Raw genomic sequence first — 20,736 nt, forward strand, 5'->3', positions numbered from 1 at the left:
TTAACAATGCTTCCCATTTATGTTGAATCGTAAAACGTTTAATAACTTCTGACCGTATGGGCATTTAAATACGTTGATATTATTGTGTTCCGACTTACGAACCGTTTTAACTTGCAACGGGTCTCGGGAGAAAATCTCGTTCGTAATTCAGAGGACTGCCCGTAATTATACTTTTTAAACATTCAATTATTGAGTTTGAGCACCGTGTTTTTTAATTGACGATTCGAAGCAACTTGACGTGATGTTTATCGTAGTGAAGAGTTAAAGGACCACGCATACCTTTTCGTTGAACATCTTCCACAGCTGCAGGTAGTTTCTTCTAACGGCGTAGAGAGCGTTCCAGAGCCTGAAGTACTCCTTCCCTCCCCGGTTGAGGAAGTGGTGAAGTAGAAACTCCACGCAGTCCTTTCCACCCTTGCTTTTGGCCGTGCTGTAAACTTCCCGTGTGATTGTGCGGTTGTTGATCAGATGCTCCAGGAGAGGGGTCGGGTTCTCACCGACCCACTCCTTTAGCTCCTCTGAGTATTCCTGCATTACCTGCTTTACCATGTTATCAGCAATTTCACCGTCCGCCTGTGGATGACGAACATAGAAGTCTCACGGAAACGTCTCCAGCAGTTCTACAATCTGAGGTTGCCTACACGAGGTGGCTGAATAAATGTATGTTTAACACGTAGGCTTTCGCCACCAATATCCATAATAAATCGTGCAAATATATAAATGCGTCGTTAAACCCGCCCCCACCCAAAACAACCAATTAGTAAGTTTTGTCACGTAAACAGAACGTGGCAATTCGTTACTAGTACAGCACACCGGTATGTTGGCGAGCAAAGCCACAACATTTCCAATCTGAGTACGACGTGTCGCCAGTAATTACAACCAGCTTCATCAGGCGTCAGCCAGATTTGGGGAGAAATCCTCCTGTTTCGTTCCTTAAATAGAGGGGTAGATGTGATGGCATCACTTGTGTGCTTTTCTTGTGCGAAGTGGGGGGGGGGGGGATTAATGAATGTGTAGTGGGTTGTATGGAGACGGAGTCTTCTTTAGGTGGCAACACGTATTTATTTAACAATAACACACGGGATCCCTAACACGAAGGGGTAATGGCCCCTTCTACCTGACAACCTCAGGAGGTACAGCCTCCGGGCTAACGTGCCCTAGCCACTGGGACCACCTAATCTTAGCCCTCCGGCTAACGGGGCCTAGGGGAGGCTGACCCGACCCAGCCAAGGTCCTCGGGTCTCGACTACTGGTCAGGGTCAGGATCGAAACCACGCCTCTCCCTATGACCATCATGTTAGACTAAATCGCAATTTTTTATGCATACAATTCGTGTTTTCCCACAGTGATGAGGCGATACACCGCCGCGGGTCGGAGAAACAAGAGAACGTGGCTGCAAGACACGCGTGTGATTGGCAAGCGTACGCATTGTATCACTTATTGTAAGCTCGCTGGAGCCACCATGCACGCCACTGGAGCGCTCCGAACCGATGTCAACGTCGCTCGCCATTACCTGGGTCCCGTTCTTTACGACTACGAGGAGCGGTGCCGCCTCTTCGTACCTGGCGCCTGTGAACGCATCGCAGGGAGCATTACAGAGATGCAATGGCAAGAAGTTTGCTTTTGCTGTTGCGCGGCGCTTTCAGATGCGCTGCGTCTGCGGCCGTTTGGAACGCCTCCTTCCAATATTAGGAAGCCACAGGAGCAATACACTTTTAAATCATCATCTAGATCAGGGGTGGGGAACCTTTTTTCTTCCAAGGGCCATTTGGATATTTAGAACATCATTCGCGTGCCATACAAAATTATCAACTTAAAAATTAGCCTGTTATATTTGGTCAAACATTTCATTAACTCACCCCTAATGTGATCGCTGGAACAGATCAAATGATTTTGCGGGCCTTATACGGCCCGCGGACCGGACGTTCCCCACCCCTGGTCTAGGTTGACAAACTAATTTCTATTAAACTGCTTTTTCTGTTTAGTTTGTTGTCCTTTCCCTCGCATCTCTGATTAGCCACGGTTGGCGAAGTGTGGTGCAAAATAAGTACAACACACATACATGTGAGGCTTTAAGAGATAATATGACTATCATATAAAATAAAAATCTATCGTAATCATTGTCAAACCAGCTTCTTTTGTCCCACCGTACGTAGCTCACCGTAGCTAATCGGAGGTGCGAATAGAAAAAATGTGTTTTACCGCGCACCGGTATACCGTTAATCTGCTCAATCAGACTTACGAGAGAGCTTCGGTCTCCGTCTAAAAACGATGATGATGATAGTTATAGCGTTCAGCAAGAGTGCGGCGATGCATCCCAACACGATGGTTGCTAGTACTGAAAAATAGAAAACAGAAGGGAAAAACAAAACATCAAATCAGTTCCGCCGATCTATGGATAAAAAAAGCGTGCTGAAGACAGTCAATGCGAGAATTCGAAAACGGCCCATGACGTGTAGGGCAGACCTCGACGAAAGCAGGTGTTACGTTCCTCAGAAAATTCCTCCCAAAAAACGCATTCTGACTCAATAATCGACCTCACGGTCCACAAACGGTCACGCTTCTCCCCTCTTGGTTCAACTCATTTCGACAAGATTTCCATCGCCTGCTATTGGACTATTTTTCTTGGGTGTGTGTGTATGTTAGGGGAGCGGTAGTCTAGTAGCGGTTAGCGCTACGCTGCGCTACGGACCTGGCGACCCAGGTTCGATTCCCATGCACGGCCAACACCGGTGTTAGAGATTATCTGAACTGGTCCTGGGCCTCCCCTAGGTTGACCCAGCCTTAAATTAGTACCTGGTGTGGTACTGTATGAGATCTACATGGTGGAAACCATCAAGAAGGACTGTCTGAGATCTACTTGGTGGAAACCATCAAAAAGGACTGTCTTAGATCTGCATTGTGGAAACCATCAAGGTTTTTTTCCTGCGCATTGAAATGGCCCCTTATAGAAATGGGTGACAAACCGCTCGTGGCGTTCATCGTAGCGACGACGAGCGGCAGAGGTGTTATCGTGATGCTCTCGATGATGCTGGGAGTAGACAATGTATACATTGTAGACGGCCTACATTCGGTTGTTATGGCAAACGGAGCGGAGACATTTGCCGCCGAGGGCGGAGCTGTGGTGTGAGTTGCCGTAAGCCCGTGTTTTGTGGTTGTTACCGTTTTTGTTCATTATTATGAAAGAGTTTTATCGTTACCAGAACATCCTGAGTATGACCACCTTTGACGTCACAAGTTTAGTCAGGTGCCGAATAAGGGAATAGGCGACAGTGCGTATGTTGAACTTCTTTTGCAACGTACGTAGCCAACCGTGCTAATCTGAGTGTGCGGGGGGAGGAAGACAACAAACACGAATCACAAGAAGCAATTCTACAGACGACAATGATAGAGGTGTTGACCGCGTGGTAAGTCACCTTGGCTGGGCCCTTCACGAACACAGAGCTGCGAGCCAGGGTCTCTCTTGAACCCCTCCTTGCACTGGCACACGGTGTCCTGGGCCAAGGAGCAGGCGTGAGCCACCTCCTCATCTGCAAATGGGAAGCGAGTCTTCATCGGTCTCACACACATGGACAACATGACCTGGTTTTGACAATGCCCGTGATTTGTTTTTGCTACGATAGCAATGTCACCTCTCAAAGCCTCACCCTCTTAACTACATCGGCCATTCCCTTCCTCGTCAGTCCCCTCGCCCCTCCACTCCTCCCCGTCCCTCCCCTATAACCCCTCTCACGACCCCTCTTATTTATTGAATTCTCTTTTTCTCTTTTTCAATCTTTTTTTCTCCATTTCTTTTTTGTCTCGTTAATTCCCTCTGTCTTTTTTCTTTCCTTTTTCTTAATTTTCTCATTGTTCTTCTCTCTCTTTTTTCACTTTTTTCTTTCAAAGTTTTCTTCATTTTCTCATTGTTTTTCTCTCTCTTTTTTCTTTCAAATTTTTCTTCATTTTTTTCCTCTTTTTCTCTTTCCTCGTTTTTTATTTCCTTCTCTGTTTTGTTGCGTCGTGTTTCGTGCGTAGCGTCAGGCGACGTCAAAATGTCACCGCATCCTCCATCGTGATTGCGACGGCGGTGCGAGTCGTTCCTGTTACCTGGTCCGCAAGCCCCGCACGGCATGCATGTCTTCTCCTGATGCTCTCGGTTGCTGAAGGTGCCCTCAGGGCATAGCTCACACAAAGGGTCCATGCCATCGGTGATGCAGTCGACAATCTTGAAAGTCCCTATGAAGAGAAACATGGCAGTGTGCTTCGTGAACTTTTCAACATTTTAGATGGAAAAACTACGTAGCTCTTTGTCAATCTACTTCTGGATATATTTCCAGATGCCCAGTCTGTCATGGGGGTTATGTCACCATACTGTGGGGGAGCGGTAGTTTAGCGGCGCTATGGACCCGGTGGCCCGAGTTCGATCCCCGCTCACGGTAGACACTGGCGACGATTATCTGAACCGAATCAACCTCAAATGAGTACCTGGTGCGGTGTGTAGTAAACATCGCCACTAGGGAGACAAAGGCGGCATGGTGCTGGCAACCCACCCCCTCGTGTGCCGTGCCGGCCTTCATAGGTGCTACTTGCTAACAGCACATGCCCCAACAGTCTGTTTAGGCTATAGGGGGGATTTTTGTCTTTGTGACCGTTCTTTACCAGGCTGCTCAGTGCGGGCTGGTGAATGGGTAGTGGGCCTTACTTGGTAAAAGAAAAAAATTGTTTAGTTTCAGTATGGGTGTCTATGAGTATGGGTCTCTGTGGGTCTCTATGAGTGTGGGTCTATGAGTGTGGATCTCTGTGGGTCTCTATGAGTGTAGGTCTCTATGAGTGTGGGTTTCTATGAGTGTGGGTCTCTGTGGGTCTCTATGAGTGTGGGTCTCTATGAGTGTGGATCTCTGTGGGTCTCTGTGGGTCTCTATGAGTGTGGGTTTCTATGAGTGTGGGTCTCTAAGAGTGTGGGTCTCTATGGGTATCTATAAGTCTGTAGAATCACGTGTTTAGAGTATTTGGCTGCTATAAATGTTCACGCGATAGGCCACTTCGCCTCGCTATCATATGTGACGGCCTCGTCGCGTCTGACAAAAGGGCCGCATAGCTCAGTGGGGGCCTTGGTACAATAAACAAAATTGTTTGGGTTTTGGTTGTGTTTCCTTACCTGGGCGGCAGAGTCTGCAGCAGAAGCCCTGGTGTGTTTTGTAGAAGCCGCGATCGCAAACTCTGTCGGCCAGAATGGCAGCGGCAGAGACCATCTACGCAGAGAGGGTGCAGCGGACAAATCGGCGAGTTTGGGGGTAAATCGAAACTCCCGTCATCATCCTCGCAGCTAGAACTCGGCAATGTAAGGTAAAAGGTAAAAACAATGAGCCTACCTTTACCCTACCTTTTACCTCACCACAATACAACATGACTGCTGCTTCTGCTGACTCGCTGTCAGCCAAATGCAAAGCTAACTTGATCTCTAAATTCAACCTCCTATCAAAGAAGAAACCAGAGCCACACATCACAAAGCTGGATGTCAACAAGACCGTTATTAATCAGAGTAACATCCCAATTTCTGACAATCTGAAAACGGTACTGGCCAAAGGACTAGATTTAGCTGTTACCTCTAAACATATACCAGTAGAGGATGTGATTTCTCAGGTTGATGTAGCCCTCAGAGGTATAGGACACATCCATGCGAATGTAGCAAGAGCTGAAATAGTCACATTTCTTAAGAACGCTAAGAAACCCACTAGCAACATTAGCAAAAACGAACGCTCTGAACTCGCGAACCTAAAAAGAGAGATGATATAGTCATCCTCTCGGCCGACAAGGGCAATGCTACGGTCATCATGGATAAAGGCTCATACAACAACAAAATCCTGGATCTACTCAATGATGAGAGTTACTCCAAAATTAAAAACGATCCTACTAATAGCCTAACGGCAAAAACCAACAAGATCATCACGAGTTCGACTTCCCTAATCGAACCAACCAAACGTCCCTCTCTAAAACCCTCGGCTGCTGCTAGACCTCCCAGATTCTATGGTCTTCCCAAGATCCGAAAAGAAGGCACCCCACTACGGCCCATCGTGTCCACGGTCAACTCCCCTACCTACAAACTGGCCCATTTTCTATCAGATACTCTGCTTTCCTTCACTGGCAAGACCTCTTCAGCAGTACTCAACTCAACCCAATTGGTCTCTATGGTCAAGGACATGGTACTATCTCCTGACGATATCCTCGTCAGTTTTGATGTGGTATCTCTGTTTACCAAAGTCCCAGTACCTGACACCCTAACAATAATTGAAGACTTGGTCCAACATGGATTGAATTCGGATGTACCTGCGCTGGTTAGGTATTGCCTCACCAACACTTATTTTACCTGGAATGGCACCTTCTACAAACAGAATGAGGGTACCCCTATGGGCTCCCCCTCGTCACCAGTTATAGCCAACATGTTCATGGAAAAGTTTGAATCAGACGCCATCCAGACATCCACCCTGCGTCCTTCCCTGTGGAAGAGGTGTGTGGATGACACTTTCGTCATTTGGCCACATGGCCTCCCAGCATTGAACCACTTCTTGGACCACATCAATTCTAGACACCCATCCATCAGATTCACCATGGAAGTGGAGAAAGATGGCAAACTACTATTCTTAGATATTCTGTTTGAGAGGAGACCTGACGGATCCTTGGGACATTCTGTCTACAGGAAAGCCACCCACACAGATTCCTACTTGAAACCTGATTCCCACCACCACCCGTCTCAAAAGAATTCTGCATCAAAACACTATACCACAGAGCTCATGGTATTTCTGACCAACACCACCTGGCCAGTGAATTAAGACATGTACATCGGGCCCTCAGGATGAACGGATACTCTGACCGCACCATCCGCCAAGCTGTTTCTCCCACCATACAGAAACAGCCACTTGAAACTCCGATCAAAACTATCACGTTGCCATACATAGCAGGCGTGACCAAAAAGATCTCCAAAATTTTAAACAAACATAAGATCCAAGTCCGATTCAGTACAGTACATAAAATCCGTGATCTAATTCCATCTGTGAAAGATGTAATTCCTGACTTGCAATACCCTGGAGTCTATAAACTAAGTTGCAGCTGTGGTGATTGTTACATTGGGGAAACGAAATGTCATGTCTCTGATCGTGTCCCCGAGCACAAGTCTGAAACACGGCAAAATTGAGTCTTCCGCCGTTGCCGATCATTGCTACAACTCTGTGGGTTCTCATGAGATTGTCTTTTCCGAGACCAAGGTGCTCTGCAAACCTCCTGGCTACCATCAAAGGTTTGTGCACGAAGCCATCCAGATATACAAACACAGACATAACTTCAACCGTGATGATGGGTACAAACTGAGTCATCATTGGAAAGATGTTATTAACCATGCAAAAAAGATTTAATTATCTTCTTGGTTCTTTTGGTAAAGTCACGTAGAAGGGAAATAATAAAAATAAAACATAATAAAAAAACAATTCTCACTATATGAAATTTTTATTATTTTGTTATTTCCCTTCTACGTGACTTTTCTGAAAGAACCAAGAAGATGAATCCCTGCAGTCACGAAAGCTTTAAATAGAAATTTAAGATTTAACTACACATATTTGGACCATCTTAGTTGACGGGTACTATTCTTTAGTTACCGTACAGTTTACTGATAGACATCCAGTTTTGTTTTATCACGTTTAGCTTCTTTTTACACGCTGGTTGCCTGCCGTGAGTTTTACCCACCCAGCAGCAAAGCAAGGGGCGGCTTGGTCCTGACTTGCTTATCTGCTTCTGCCATCTACATAACAAAGGCTCAGTCCCAACAAGCAGCAGCCGTACTAACCACCTCACAACAACTCCTCTCCCGTGACCCATCCTGGCTGCTCCCCCCCTTAACCAGTATATATACAAGGTCAGGTCTCTTGGGACTTCTCTCTACTTGATACAGCTATCGTGCTGTGACGGTTCCACCTGAAGACGGAAGCTTGTGTCTCCTCCGAAACGTCGTGATTTATTATTTTATTTTTATTATTTTTTCTATTAGTACTAGAAAGCTATTTATTTATTTATTACCTACGTGACTTTACCGAAAAAACATACGAGTATAATCACTCTACCCTACCTTTGACCCTTGAGCAAGGTAAGGAAAACGGTAAAAAGCATCGAGCCTACCTTCACCCTTACCCCATACAAATTACCCGATTACAGGGCAATTACTGGGGTACTACTACACATGAACAAGGTTTATAACAGGTAAATGCTTGGTAGAGCGCTTTATTCATGTAAAATACTCTCGATGATTCCAATTTTAAATGGAAGCCACAGACTGCGACAGGGAGCTTTTAGCGAGCGGTAAACACAAGGTGTTTACCGTAAACAAGGTGTTTACCGGATAATATTTTACGCCACCTTTACCCTAGAGGGTAACACTTCACGCTACCTTTAGCCTACCCTTTACCATACCCATTGGCATGGTCTACACCTTTACCCTCTACCCAGTAAAAAGGGTAATTTACCTCACCTTGCTGAGGCCTACTCGCAGTGGCGGCGGCGGCGGCTTCGCCGTCGAACAAAGGCGGTGGTCACCGCAATTGCGCGGTGCTTTCAGATGCGCTTCTGCGGCCGTCTGGAACGTTCTTTCCTTCCGATAACTATTAGGTAGGCACTGGAGCTATGGTGTACTTTTTGCATCATCGAGATCGACAAACTCATTTCTTTAGAACCGCTTTTTGCGTTCAGGTTTGTTGTCCTGCGGTTAAACGATCCAAACTAAACGAATTATCGACTACAAACTACTTTTATTTTACCACAAGCGAACTGGCCACCACAAATGATAGCTCAACGAAGTGGCTTACCACGTGGAAATGTATCGCAGACAAATGCTCTACAAAACGCACGTTTGTAAATGCGGAGGGAACAACGGGAGGATAATCCACGCGACCACCACGGGGAGAGAGACACGCAAACACCAAATATACAACAGGTGTCAGGGTCGGGATGAAACCCACGACCTCCTGTATTCCAAGGTGAGGTAGTTAACATCTCGCTCTGGGAAGAGAGAGAGAGAGAGAGAGACGCAGACTACAAATATACAGCAGCAGGCATCGTCAGGGTCGGGATCGAACCTACGACTTCCTGTAGACCAGGCGAGGTAGTCAACATCTCACTATGGGGAGAGGGAGACGCAGACTCCAAATATACAGCAGCAGGCATCGTCAGGGTCGGGATCGAACCTACGACTTCCTGTAGACCAGGCGAGGTAGTCAACATCTCACTATGGGGAGAGGGAGACGCAGACTCCAAATATACAGCAGCAGGCATCGTCAGGGTCGGGATCGAACCTACGACTTCCTGTAGACCAGGCGAGGTAGTCAACATCTCACTATGGGGAGAGGGAGACGCAGACTCCAAATATACAGCAGCAGGCATCGTCAGGGTCGGGATCGAACCTACGACTTCCTGTAGACCAGGCGAGGTAGTCAACATCTCACTATGGGGAGAGGGAGACGCAGACTACAAATATACAGCAGCAGGCATCGTCAGGGTCGGGATCGAACCTACGACTTCCTGTAGACCAGGCGAGGTAGTCAACATCTCACTATGGGGAGAGGGAGACGCAGACTACAAATATACAGCAGCAGGCATCGTCAGGGTCGGGATCGAACCTACGACTTCCTGTAGACCAGGCGAGGTAGTCAACATCTCACTATGGGGAGAGGGAGACGCAGACTCCAAATATACAGCAGCAGGCATCGTCAGGGTCGGGATCGAACCTACGACTTCCTGTAGACCAGGCGAGGTAGTCAACATCTCACTATGGGGAGAGGGAGACGCAGACTCCAAATATACAGCAGCAGGCATCGTCAGGGTCGGGATCGAACCCACGACCTCCTGTATTCCAGGCGAGGTAGTCAACATCTCACTATGGGGAGACAGAGAGAGACGCAGTAATCGTCAGGGTTGGGATCAGACCCACGACGTCCTGTGTATACCAGGCGAGGTAGTGAACATCTCCGAGCCACTGCCGTGCCAAATGAGCTGAATTCAATCCTCCAGCTGGAACCTGCTTTCACGCTCAGGGAGTCGATTCATGAACCCGGTTTTGCGGCTTCCTCGCCTGTGCTGTGGTCCCGTGGACCGGGCACATTGGGTTTGCCATCTCAGGTGTGGTGGGTTCACAGTCCAGGTTCACGAGTTCGTCGCCTAGGTCTGTCTCGTCTTTGTCTGCTTCTTCCTCCGTCGTACGGATTAAGAGCAGCGGGTTCAAGATGTCAGCTTAGATGCTGCTATCCACTCATTCGTCTGCTCAGAAGCGGAGCGGAGACTGTGGCGGTGTTCACTATAATAAAAATAAGAATGTCACACGCATTGTCTTTGAAGGCGGTTGGCCTACACCAGAAACAGCAGCCTTCTTTATGGCCTAGTATCACTCCCTACGCAGTGTCTCACTACCCAGTGTCTCATTACTCAGTGTCTCACTACCCAGTGTCTCACTACCCAGTGTCTCACAAGCAGTGTCTCACCACCCAGTGTCTCACTACCCAGTGTCTCATTACCCAGTATCTCATTACCCAGTGTCTCACTACCCAGTGTCTCTCTACCCAGTGTCTCACTACCCAGTGTCTCACTAGCAGTGTCTCACTACCCAGTGTCTCACTAGCAGTGTCTCACTACCCAGTGTCAGACAGTGGTATAAACACATAACAGGTGAGTGTCACTGGTTACAGTGAACAGGTGAGTGTCACTGGTTACAATGAACAGGTGAGTGTCACTGGTTACAATGAACAGGTGAGTGTCACTGGTTACAGTGAACAGGTGAGTGTCACTGGTTACAATGAACAGGTGAGTGTCACTGGTTACAGTGAACAGGTGAGTGTCACTGGTTACAGTGAACAGGTGAGTGTCACTGGTTACAATGAACAGGTGAGTGTCACTGGTTACAATGAACAGGTGAGTGTCACTGGTTACAGTGAACAGGTGAGTGTCACTGGTTACAATGAACAGGTGAGTGTCACTGGTTACAATGAACAGGTGAGTGTCACTGGTTACAGTGAACAGGTGAGTGTCACTGGTTACAATGAACAGGTGAGTGTCACTGGTTACAATGAACAGGTGAGTGTCACTGGTTACAGTGAACAGGTGAGTGTCACTGGTTACAGTGAACAGGTGAGTGACACTGGTTACAATGAACAGGTGAGTGTCACTGGTTACAGTGAACAGGTGAGTGTCACTGGTTACAATGAACAGGTGAGTGTCACTGGTTACAATGAACAGGTGAGTGTCACTGGTTACAATGAACAGGTGAGTGTCACTGGTTACAATGAACAGGTGAGTGTCACTGGTTACAATGAACAGGTGAGTGTCACTGGTTACAATGAACAGGTGAGTGTCACTGGTTACAATGAACAGGTGAGTGTCACTGGTTACAATGAACAGGTGAGTGTCACTGGTTACAATGAACAGGTGAGTGTCACTGGTTACAATGAACAGGTGAGTGTCACTGGTTACAATGAACAGGTGAGTGTCACTGGTTACAATGAACAGGTGAGTGTCACTGGTTACAATGAACAGGTGAGTGTCACTGGTTACAATGAACAGGTGAGTGTCACTGGTTACAATGAACAGGTGAGTGTCCACTGTTACAATGAACAGGTGAGTGTCACTGGTTACAATGAACAGGTGAGTGTCACTGGTTACAATGAACAGGTGAGTGTCACTGGTTACAGTGAACAGGTGAGTGTCACTGGTTACAATGAACAGGTGAGTGTCACTGGTTACAGTGAACAGGTGAGTGTCACTTGGTTACAATGAACAGGTGAGTGTCACTGGGTTACAAGAACAGGTGAGTGTCACTGGTTACAATGAACAGGTGAGTGTCCACTGGTTACAATGAACAGGTGAGTGTCACTGGTTACAATGAACAGGTGAGTGTCACTGGTTACATGAACAGGTGAGTGTCACTGGTTACAATGAACAGGTGAGTGTCACTGGTTACAATGAACAGGTGAGTGTCACTGGTTACAATGAACAGGTGAGTGTCACTGGTTACAATGAACAGGTGAGTGTCACTGGTTACAATGAACAGGTGAGTGTCACTGGTTACAATGAACAGGTGAGTGTCACTGGTTACAATGAACAGGTGAGTGTCACTGGTTACAAAGAACAGGTGAGTGTCACTGGTTACAATGAACAGGTGAGTGTCACTGGTTACAATGAACAGGTGAGTGTCACTGGTTACAATGAACAGGTGAGTGTCACTGGTTACAATGAACAGGTGAGTGTCACTGGTTACAATGAACAGGTGAGTGTCACTGGTTACAATGAACAGGTGAGTGTCACTGGTTACAATGAACAGGTGAGTGTCACTGGTTACAATGAACAGGTGAGTGTCACTGGTTACAATGAACAGGTGAGTGTCACTGGTTACAATGAACAGGTGAGTGTCACTGGTTACAATGAACAGGACAGGTGAGTGTCACTGGTTACAATGAACAGGTGAGTGTCACTGGTTACAATGAACAGGTGAGTGTCACTGGTTACAGTGAACAGGTGAGTGTCACTGGTTACAATGAACAGGTGAGTGTCACTGGTTACAATGAACAGGTGAGTGTCACTGGTTACAGTGAACAGGTGAGTGTCACTGGTTACAATGAACAGGTGAGTGTCACTGGTTACAATGAACAGGTGAGTGTCACTGGTTACAGTGAACAGGTGAGTGTCACTGGTTACAATGAACAGGTGAGTGTCACTGGTTACAATGAACAGGTGAGTGTCACTGGTTACAGTGAACAGGTGAGTGTCACTGGTTACAATGAACAGGTGAGTGTCACTGGTTACAATGAACAGGTGAGTGTCACTGGTTACAATGAACAGGTGAGTGTCACTGGTTACAATGAACAGGTGAGTGTCACTGGTTACAATGAACAGGTGAGTGTCACTGGTTACAATGAACAGGTGAGTGTCACTGGTTACAATGAACAGGTGAGTGTCACTGGTTACAATGAACAGGTGAGTGTCACTGGTTACAATGAACAGGTGAGTGTCACTGGTTACAATGAACAGGTGAGTGACACTGGTTACAATGAACAGGTGAGTGTCACTGGTTACAATGAACAGGTGAGTGTCACTGGTTACAATGAACAGGTGAGTGTCACTGGTTATCATGAACAGGTGAGTGAGTGTGAGTTGTCCTCACCACGAGAAGGATGATTCCCCTCCACTCAACTGGTCTCTTCCACAGAATCATGTCGTGATCCTCTCGTCCTCCTGTGTCAGCAGCTCAGGTTCATCACCGATGCTTCCTCATTCGCTCACAAAGTCTCCCCAATGTCTCTCCAATGGGATCTCCGCGATTAGCACGGTTGCCGATGTACGGCGCGATAGAAGTTGGACATACGTACACCACACTATGCACTACTATACACTACACTATACACTACTACACTATACACTCACTACACACTACACTATACACTACACTGCTATATACTACACTATACACTACACTATACTGCTATATACTACACTATACACTACACTATACACTACTATACACTACACTACACACTACACTGCTATACACTACAGTGCTATACACTACACTATACACTACTACACACTACACTATACACTACACTACACACTACTACACTATACACTACACTACACACTACACTACTATACTCTACACTATACACTACACTATACACTACACTATACACTACTATACACGACACTATACACTACTATACACTACACTATACACTACTATACACTACACTGCTATATATCACTATGCACTACTATACAATGTAGAATACTATACTACTATACACTACACCATTATACACTACACCACAATACAATACACTACACCACTGTACACTACTATACACTACACTATACACCACACTATACACTACTATACACTACAACACTATACACTACTATACACTACAACACTATACACTACACTATACACTACACCACTATACTTGATTGAGAACTAATGTTTGTAGAACCGCTCTGCGTTGCTGTGTTCAGTTTGTAATCCCCCCCCGCACCTCCGATTAGCCACGGCTGGCTACGTACGGCGCCAAAGAAGTTCTACACACGCACACACACACATACGTAGCGTAGCTTTGTCAAGGTTAAACGCACGGTCTATAGTTTGATCGCCTCTCTCGAAAAAAAGCGAGAGAAAGAGAGGGAGGAGACTACCAGCTACGACTCTGTTGTTTCGTTTCCTGTATCACTTCCCTTCTAGAGCAATGCACATGAGCTCACTTCCTTGAGTAGGTGCAGGTCAAGGTGCGTGTGTGGGAGAGAGAGAGAGGGGGGTGGGGGGTTGTTTAGAGTGCCAGTGCAAATATGTTTTGTCTCGAGACAAAAAGATAACACGCGAAATGGTGCAAAGCGCCACGTTGGCTAGGGAGATGTTGACTACCTCGCCTGGTCTACAGGAGGTCGTGGGTTCTGTGAGATGTTGACTACCTCGCCTGGTCTACAGGAGGTCGTGGGTCCTGCTGTATATTTGGAGTCTGCGTCTCTCTCCCCGTGGTGAGATGTTGACTACCTCGCCTGGTCTACAGGAGGTCGTGGGTTCTGTGAGATGTTGACTACCTCGCCTGGTCTACAGGAGGTCGTGGGTCCTGTGATATGTTGACTACCTCGCCTGGTCTACAGGAGGTCGTGGGTTCTGTCAGATGTTGACTACCTCGCCTGGTCTACAGGAGGTCGTGGGTTCTGTGAGATGTTGACTACCTCGCCTGGTCTACAGGAGGTCGTGGGTCCTGTGAGATGTTGACTACCTCGCCTGGTCTACAGGAGGTCGTGGGTCCTGTGAGATGTTGACTACCTCGCCTGGTCTACAGGAGGTCGTGGGTCCTGTGAGATGTTGACTACCTCGCCTGGTCTACAGGAGGTCGTGGGTCCTGTGAGATGTTGACTACCTCGCCTGGTCTACAGGAGGTCTTGGGTTCTGTGAGATGTTGACTACCTCGCCTGGTCTACAGGAGGTCGTGGGTCCTGTGAGATGTTGACTACCTCGCCTGGTCTACAGGAGGTCGTGGGTCCTGTGAGATGTTGACTACCTCGCCTGGTCTACAGGAGGTCGTGGGTCCTGTGAGATGTTGACTACCTCGCCTGGTCTACAGGAGGTCGTGGGTTCTGTGAGATGTTGACTACCTCGCCTGGTCTACAGGAGGTCGTGGGTTCTGTGAGATGTTGACTACCTCGCCTGGTCTACAGGAGGTCGTGGGTTCTGTGAGATGTTGACTACCTCGCCTGGTCTACAGGAGGTCGTGGGTCCTGTGAGATGTTGACTACCTCGCCTGGTCTACAGGAGGTCTTGGGTTCTGTGAGATGTTGACTACCTCGCCTGGTCTACAGGAGGTCTTGGGTTCTGTGAGATGTTGACTACCTCGCCTGGTCTACAGGAGGTCTTGGGTTCTGTGAGATGTTGACTACCTCGCCTGGTCTACAGGAGGTCGTGGGTCCTGTGAGATGTTGACTACCTCGCCTGGTCTACAGGAGGTCGTGGGTCCTGCTGTATATTTGGAGTCTGTGTCTCTCCCCGTGGTGGTCACTGCGTCGATTATTTTGTCTCCGGTTTCTCCGGTTTCCCCTCGACATTTAGAATCAACTTCAGCACGCGTTTAATCCCCAGCTTACGAACACTGATAACAAAGACATCTACTTACGAACACGAACAATCTTTGAAACCCCACGTACGAACTCCTTCACTTACGAACACACACAAATTAGTAATCCTCCACTTACGAACGCCCCCACTTACGAACACCGACACAAACATGCGGCTTCCATGAACTATTTTAATAAATATTTTTCGGACATTGACTTAAAAATGCAAACAGGACCATGGAACTACTTTGTTCGGCGGAGGGATCCTTTGCGAGATGTCATGAGTCAGCCTAGCGCTGGGCGTGTCTGTGTGTTCGTGAAGCCTTCAATAGCTGTACCGGGGGAATTTCCATTTGGTACAGATATAATGGGAGGCTGATCGATGCCTGGGTGCGCTCAAGGGATGGCTACCTATTGCTAAACCACGTTATGTGTGCCGATGATCTGGTAATAGCTGTTCATTCAAAGGAGGAGTTGGAGATGCTGTTGCTGAGACTGGAGCATGCCACTAAGAGGTGGGGCCTTACCATCAGCCCCACCAAAACTAAGCACCTGGGTATTTTGTGCCATCGGACACTCCACCCCCACAACTCCCAATCGATGATGGGGCAGTTGTGGAAAGAGTGGAGAGTTTCCCATACCTGAGCAGTGTGCTTATGACCAGCTCCAGTTTAACAGCAGAGGTCTCACTCCGAATCAGTCGAGCGGCAATATCTTTTCACCGGTTGCGTAACGCTGTGTGGAAGCTACCTGGTCTGTCGCTCCGCACGAAGCTTCAGGTCTTCTCGGCCACGGTCATTCCCTCCCTTCTCTACGCTTGCGAGACGTGGACCCCCCCTAATGGAGCATCTTCGCCAGTTGGAAACATTAAGGCTGGCCTGCCTACGATCCATCCTGGGTTTAACCAGACTGGATTGTGTGAGGAGCTCACAAATCCTCGAAAGATCTGGACAAAGTCCCATCGGTGAGCTCCTCCGGCAGGCAAGGCTGCGTTGGCTGGGTCATCTAGCCCGCATGCCCAGCCACCGCATGCCTAAACAGCTTTTGTTCGGCCGGAGGACGTGGAGCTGAGTGGACTTGCAGATGACTGGTACCAGCGGTGTCAAGATCGGCCTCTGGAGGAGGCTCGTGAAGGACGCTACTGGGCAGTTGGAGGCAGTCGCCCTCCAACAACAACGGAGGGAGGAGCGACGCTCACAACAACGAGCAGAGCTCCGGGTGGCTAAAGCACAGCAAGTTGGCACAGTAGGGGGCACAGGTGGTGCATCAGCCAGCATCTCAAGTCAGTCGACCCGTGGCACCTGCTGGGTCTGCCCCGTGACCTCCTGCCAGCGGGCGCTCGACACATCACGTGGCCTCAACGTGCACCTAGCCTGGCACAAGCGTTGTGGTGACGTCACCGCTACTTAGTGGCGAATGGCGGTTGTTGTTGTCTGTGGGGAGTGTTGGATTTAGTGGTTATCGCTACGCTGCGCTACGAACCCGGCGACACGAGTTCGATTCCCGCTCACGGCCAACACCACTCAGTGACGATTCTCTGAACCGGTCCTGGGCCTCCCCTAGATCGACTCAGCCTCAACTGAGTACCCGGTGTAGCGCTGTAGTGTAGTCAACATCGCTAGCACTGGGGGAGAGACAAAGGCGGCCAGCCAGGCATGGTGGTGGTGCTGGCCACTCGGGCTGAATGATTCATCGATATGAAATCGAAATGACAATTTGATACAATGCGATTGGGAAATCGCAAAAAAAAGACTGCAATTTTTAGCCATTTGAAAAGTCCCATTACTCGTTGGAATTGTTGTATTTTTAAATCCTTTATATTAAGTTCGCTTGCTTGCTTAGGACCGTGCAAATCTTTTGGCCGTTTTTTAACCCATTTTCCGTGATCCAATCGAGCTGACATTTTGCACACAGACTCGTTGTGCGTGACAATTAATGTTCGTGAAATTTTTTTTCCAAAATTTTACACTTTTTAGGACAAAAATATTATATTTAATTACCAATTGCCTAATGGTGCAATGCAATCATCTGACCCATAGGTGGCAGCCATCTCAAGCCAGAGGACGAGAGGACTCTAGCCGCCACGCATATAAAGGATTTAGAGTGAAAAACTTTGTTTTTACGGGTTATACTTGTTTATTATTATAACTTAACTAATCTTCAATGTTTCTTTGTTCTAATTAACTTAACACATTTTAATAAATACACGTTGGAAGCAATTAATGTCCTTTAAGTTCTCATCCCTGTGTTGAGGGGTTTCCCAGGACGCACTCGGCAGACGGAGGTAAGGGGACATGACGTCATCGAGATGCCCATCGCGCGTGACGTCACGTTCCGTGACGTCATCGCACTGGACGGCACACACGACGTCACGTCCCCATGTTACTCCTCTACACTTGGGTGTGGCTATGTCTATACGCGAGCAGGTGCTTACATCAACGTCCGCGCCGTTTAGCCTGGGGGGCTAATACGGAGCTGGGATCCCCCACGGCCCCACCCCTCAGTGGGGGAGTTGCTATATAAGGCGGTGAGCCAGAGGGCTCGGGGTTGAGTGTTCAGCTTTAACCAGCGAAGCAAGAAGACCTGCTAGATGAGCCCTGGGACTCCCCTGGATCGCTGTCCTTCTCAGGAGCGACCAAGGCCAGCCAGTGGCGTGGCCCCAAGAGCCCAGAGCCGATGCTCTTGTAAGAGCCGGTCTGGGAACTCAGGGTGCCGTAATCCCAGCTTAACCAGAACTGGGTTAGCTAGCCTCACCTAGCCCGATAGTGGAGGACCTAGGAGTAGGCTAGCTGTGACATAGGTTGTCGATCTCCCAGTTAGACGGGTGGAGGGGCCGATACCCCGCCGAGTGTTGTATATCTCGGCCTGTACATACAACTGTGTTGAATAAATAAGTGTGCCTCCGACTACGTCGTCCAAGCCTCCTTGAACCACACTACTCTTGCATTAGAATATGTGGAGCACCACATCATGAGGGACCTCCTTTGCCACTAGCGAAATATGAGAAGAGGTTTTTTCCCCCCCCTTTTATCTGCCGACAAAACAGCCGCGTTGAGTTGTTAAAACACCAAACGGATACCTGTTACGAGGAATCGTGTCTGCATTGACCACAATGCTTGTGGTCAGAATGCAAGCGTGTGTTGCGCCCGAAACGTCGTGATTTATTTGATACCTACGTATAGTTTAGTAGTGTAGTGTATAGTGTAGTAGTGTAGTGTATAGTGTAGTAGTGTAGTGTATAGTGTAGTGTATAGTATAATAGTGTAGTGTATAGTGTAGTGTATAGTATAATAGTGTAGTGTATAGTGTAGTGTGTTGCACCTGAAACGTGATTTATTTCATACCTATGTATAGTTTAGTAGTGTAGTGTATAGTGTAGTCATGTAGTAGTATAGTGTAGTGTATAGTGTAGTGTATAGTGTAGTAGTGTATAGTGTAATGTAGTAGTGTATAGTAGTGTAATAGTGTAGTGTATAGTGTAGTAGTGTAGTGTAGTAGTGTATAGTGTAGTGTATAGAAGTGTATAGTGAAGTGTATAGTGTAATAGTGTAGTGTATAGTGTCGTAGGGTAGTGTATAGTGTAGTAGTGTAGTGTATAGTGTAGTGTATAGTGTAATAGTGTAGTGTGTTGCACCCGAAACGTCGTGATCTATTACTATTTTACTACCTACGTGGACTTTCCCAAAATAACCACAGAGTATGGATCCCTGCAGTCACGAAAGCTTCAAATCAAGATCATCACAACTTCATGCTGGCAAAGGGGGTCTCGTGACGTCGCTGCGAGTGAATGTTAACGACGAAGAGGAGGTTGAGGAGGTGGTGGCCATGACGATGTTAGCGTCCCGGCCTCAGCGGGCGGTAAACGTAGACAGCCAAGGCCACCATCGTCACCAGCAGCGAGATGAGGACCCCCAGGGTGATGCCTGGGGGGGGGGGGTCAGCACGGTTCAATGTACGTACTACACTATACACTACACTATACACTACACTATATACTACACTATACACTACATTATACACTACTACACTATACACTACACTATACACTACACTATACACTACTACACTATACACTACACTACTACACTATACACTACACTATACACTACACTATACACTACACTATACACTACACTATACACTACACACTACACTACTACACTATACACTACACTATACACTACTACACTATACTACACACTACACTACTACACTACACTATACACTACTACACTACACTAAACTATACACTACACTATACACTACACTATACACTACACTATACACTACTACACACTACACTAAACACTACACTACACTAAACTATACACTACACTATACACTACAACACTATACACTACACTATACACTACTACACACTACACTACACACTACACTAAACACTACACTATACTAAACTATACACTACACTACTATACACTACACTACTACACTATACACTACACTATACACTACACTATACACTACACCAGGGGCGGTTCCTTCATTAGGGCGATTGGGCGACGCACCACCAATGTCATTCAACCACAGAGTTTCGCGAGCCGTTACTGTGCCTCTGGATATAGTCCAATCAGCGTCATGTCACGTTCTGTGGAGTACCGCCTCTTTTTGGGCGATTTCACTCCGGCTGAGAATCGCCCCGAGTGGTCCCATAGACTTACAATCAAAGATGTTTCTTTTCAAAAGGCGGGCGCTGCAATGCATTCTCTATGGCTTCCGGGAGGGCTCGCACTAACGTGCTTACGTCTTCATACGTGAGCACGTTTCAGTCAACAATATTATTTGTCGCCACCTAGTGGAATCTTTAATAAAAGAAACTGAGTGGATTGTAGTAATAGTGAGTATAGAAACAAACAAGGAGATGTATTGTAAGAGTCACTTTATTTTGCCTTAATATTAAAGAAGTGAAGTTGCCTTAACATGCTTAAGCTGTTCATTGATCCATTGCATGGGTGGACCTTATCCTTATCAATCATCCAGACATTTGCCCCCCCTGAGAGATTTTGCAGGAGCCGCCACTGCACTACACTACACTATACACTACTACACTATACACTACACTTACCTACACGCATACATACACACTAACACTACACA

At 47.3% G+C, this 20,736-nt stretch overlaps 1 protein-coding gene across 5 annotated transcripts; it reads right to left on the minus strand.

The window, feature by feature from the left end:
- Window positions 1–198: 198 nt before the first annotated feature.
- Window positions 199–19,628, minus strand: LOC133362030 (uncharacterized). Of its 5 annotated transcripts, none has more exons than XM_061580999.1 (8): window positions 14,693–19,627; window positions 13,172–14,645; window positions 5,141–5,234; window positions 4,090–4,218; window positions 3,417–3,530; window positions 2,243–2,338; window positions 1,514–1,569; window positions 201–573 (listed from the first exon to the last, which is right to left on the minus strand). In XM_061580999.1, exons 2-8 carry the CDS (start codon window positions 13,220–13,222, stop codon window positions 262–264), a joined length of 852 nt encoding a protein of 283 aa, XP_061436983.1. In that variant the 5' UTR covers window positions 13,223–14,645; window positions 14,693–19,627; the 3' UTR covers window positions 201–261. The 5 variants fall into 5 exon arrangements, with proteins under 5 accessions (XP_061436984.1, XP_061436983.1, XP_061436981.1 ...); XM_061580997.1 differs by having other exon boundaries at window positions 13,172–14,469; window positions 14,552–19,627; XM_061580998.1 differs by having other exon boundaries at window positions 13,172–14,422; window positions 14,470–19,627.
- Window positions 19,629–20,736: the final 1,108 nt, after the last annotated feature.

This window comes from Lethenteron reissneri, unplaced genomic scaffold (genome assembly GCF_015708825.2).
Source record: "Lethenteron reissneri isolate LAM-NWPU_2019-01 unplaced genomic scaffold, ASM1570882v1 scaffold_134, whole genome shotgun sequence".
Taxonomy (NCBI): Eukaryota; Metazoa; Chordata; class Hyperoartia; order Petromyzontiformes; family Petromyzontidae; genus Lethenteron; species Lethenteron reissneri.

Coding starts and splice junctions, on each gene's coding strand:
- LOC133362030 (XM_061580999.1), bottom strand. CDS start 13,222: ATGATTCTGTGGAAGAGACCAGTTGAGTGGAGGGGAATCATCCTTCTC. Junction 1,570..2,242: donor ACGGAGACCGAAGCTCTCTC/GTAAGTCTGATT, acceptor ATGCGTTCACAG/GCGCCAGGTACGAAGAGGCG. Junction 574..1,513: donor TCGTAAAGAACGGGACCCAG/GTAATGGCGAGC, acceptor CGTCATCCACAG/GCGGACGGTGAAATTGCTGA.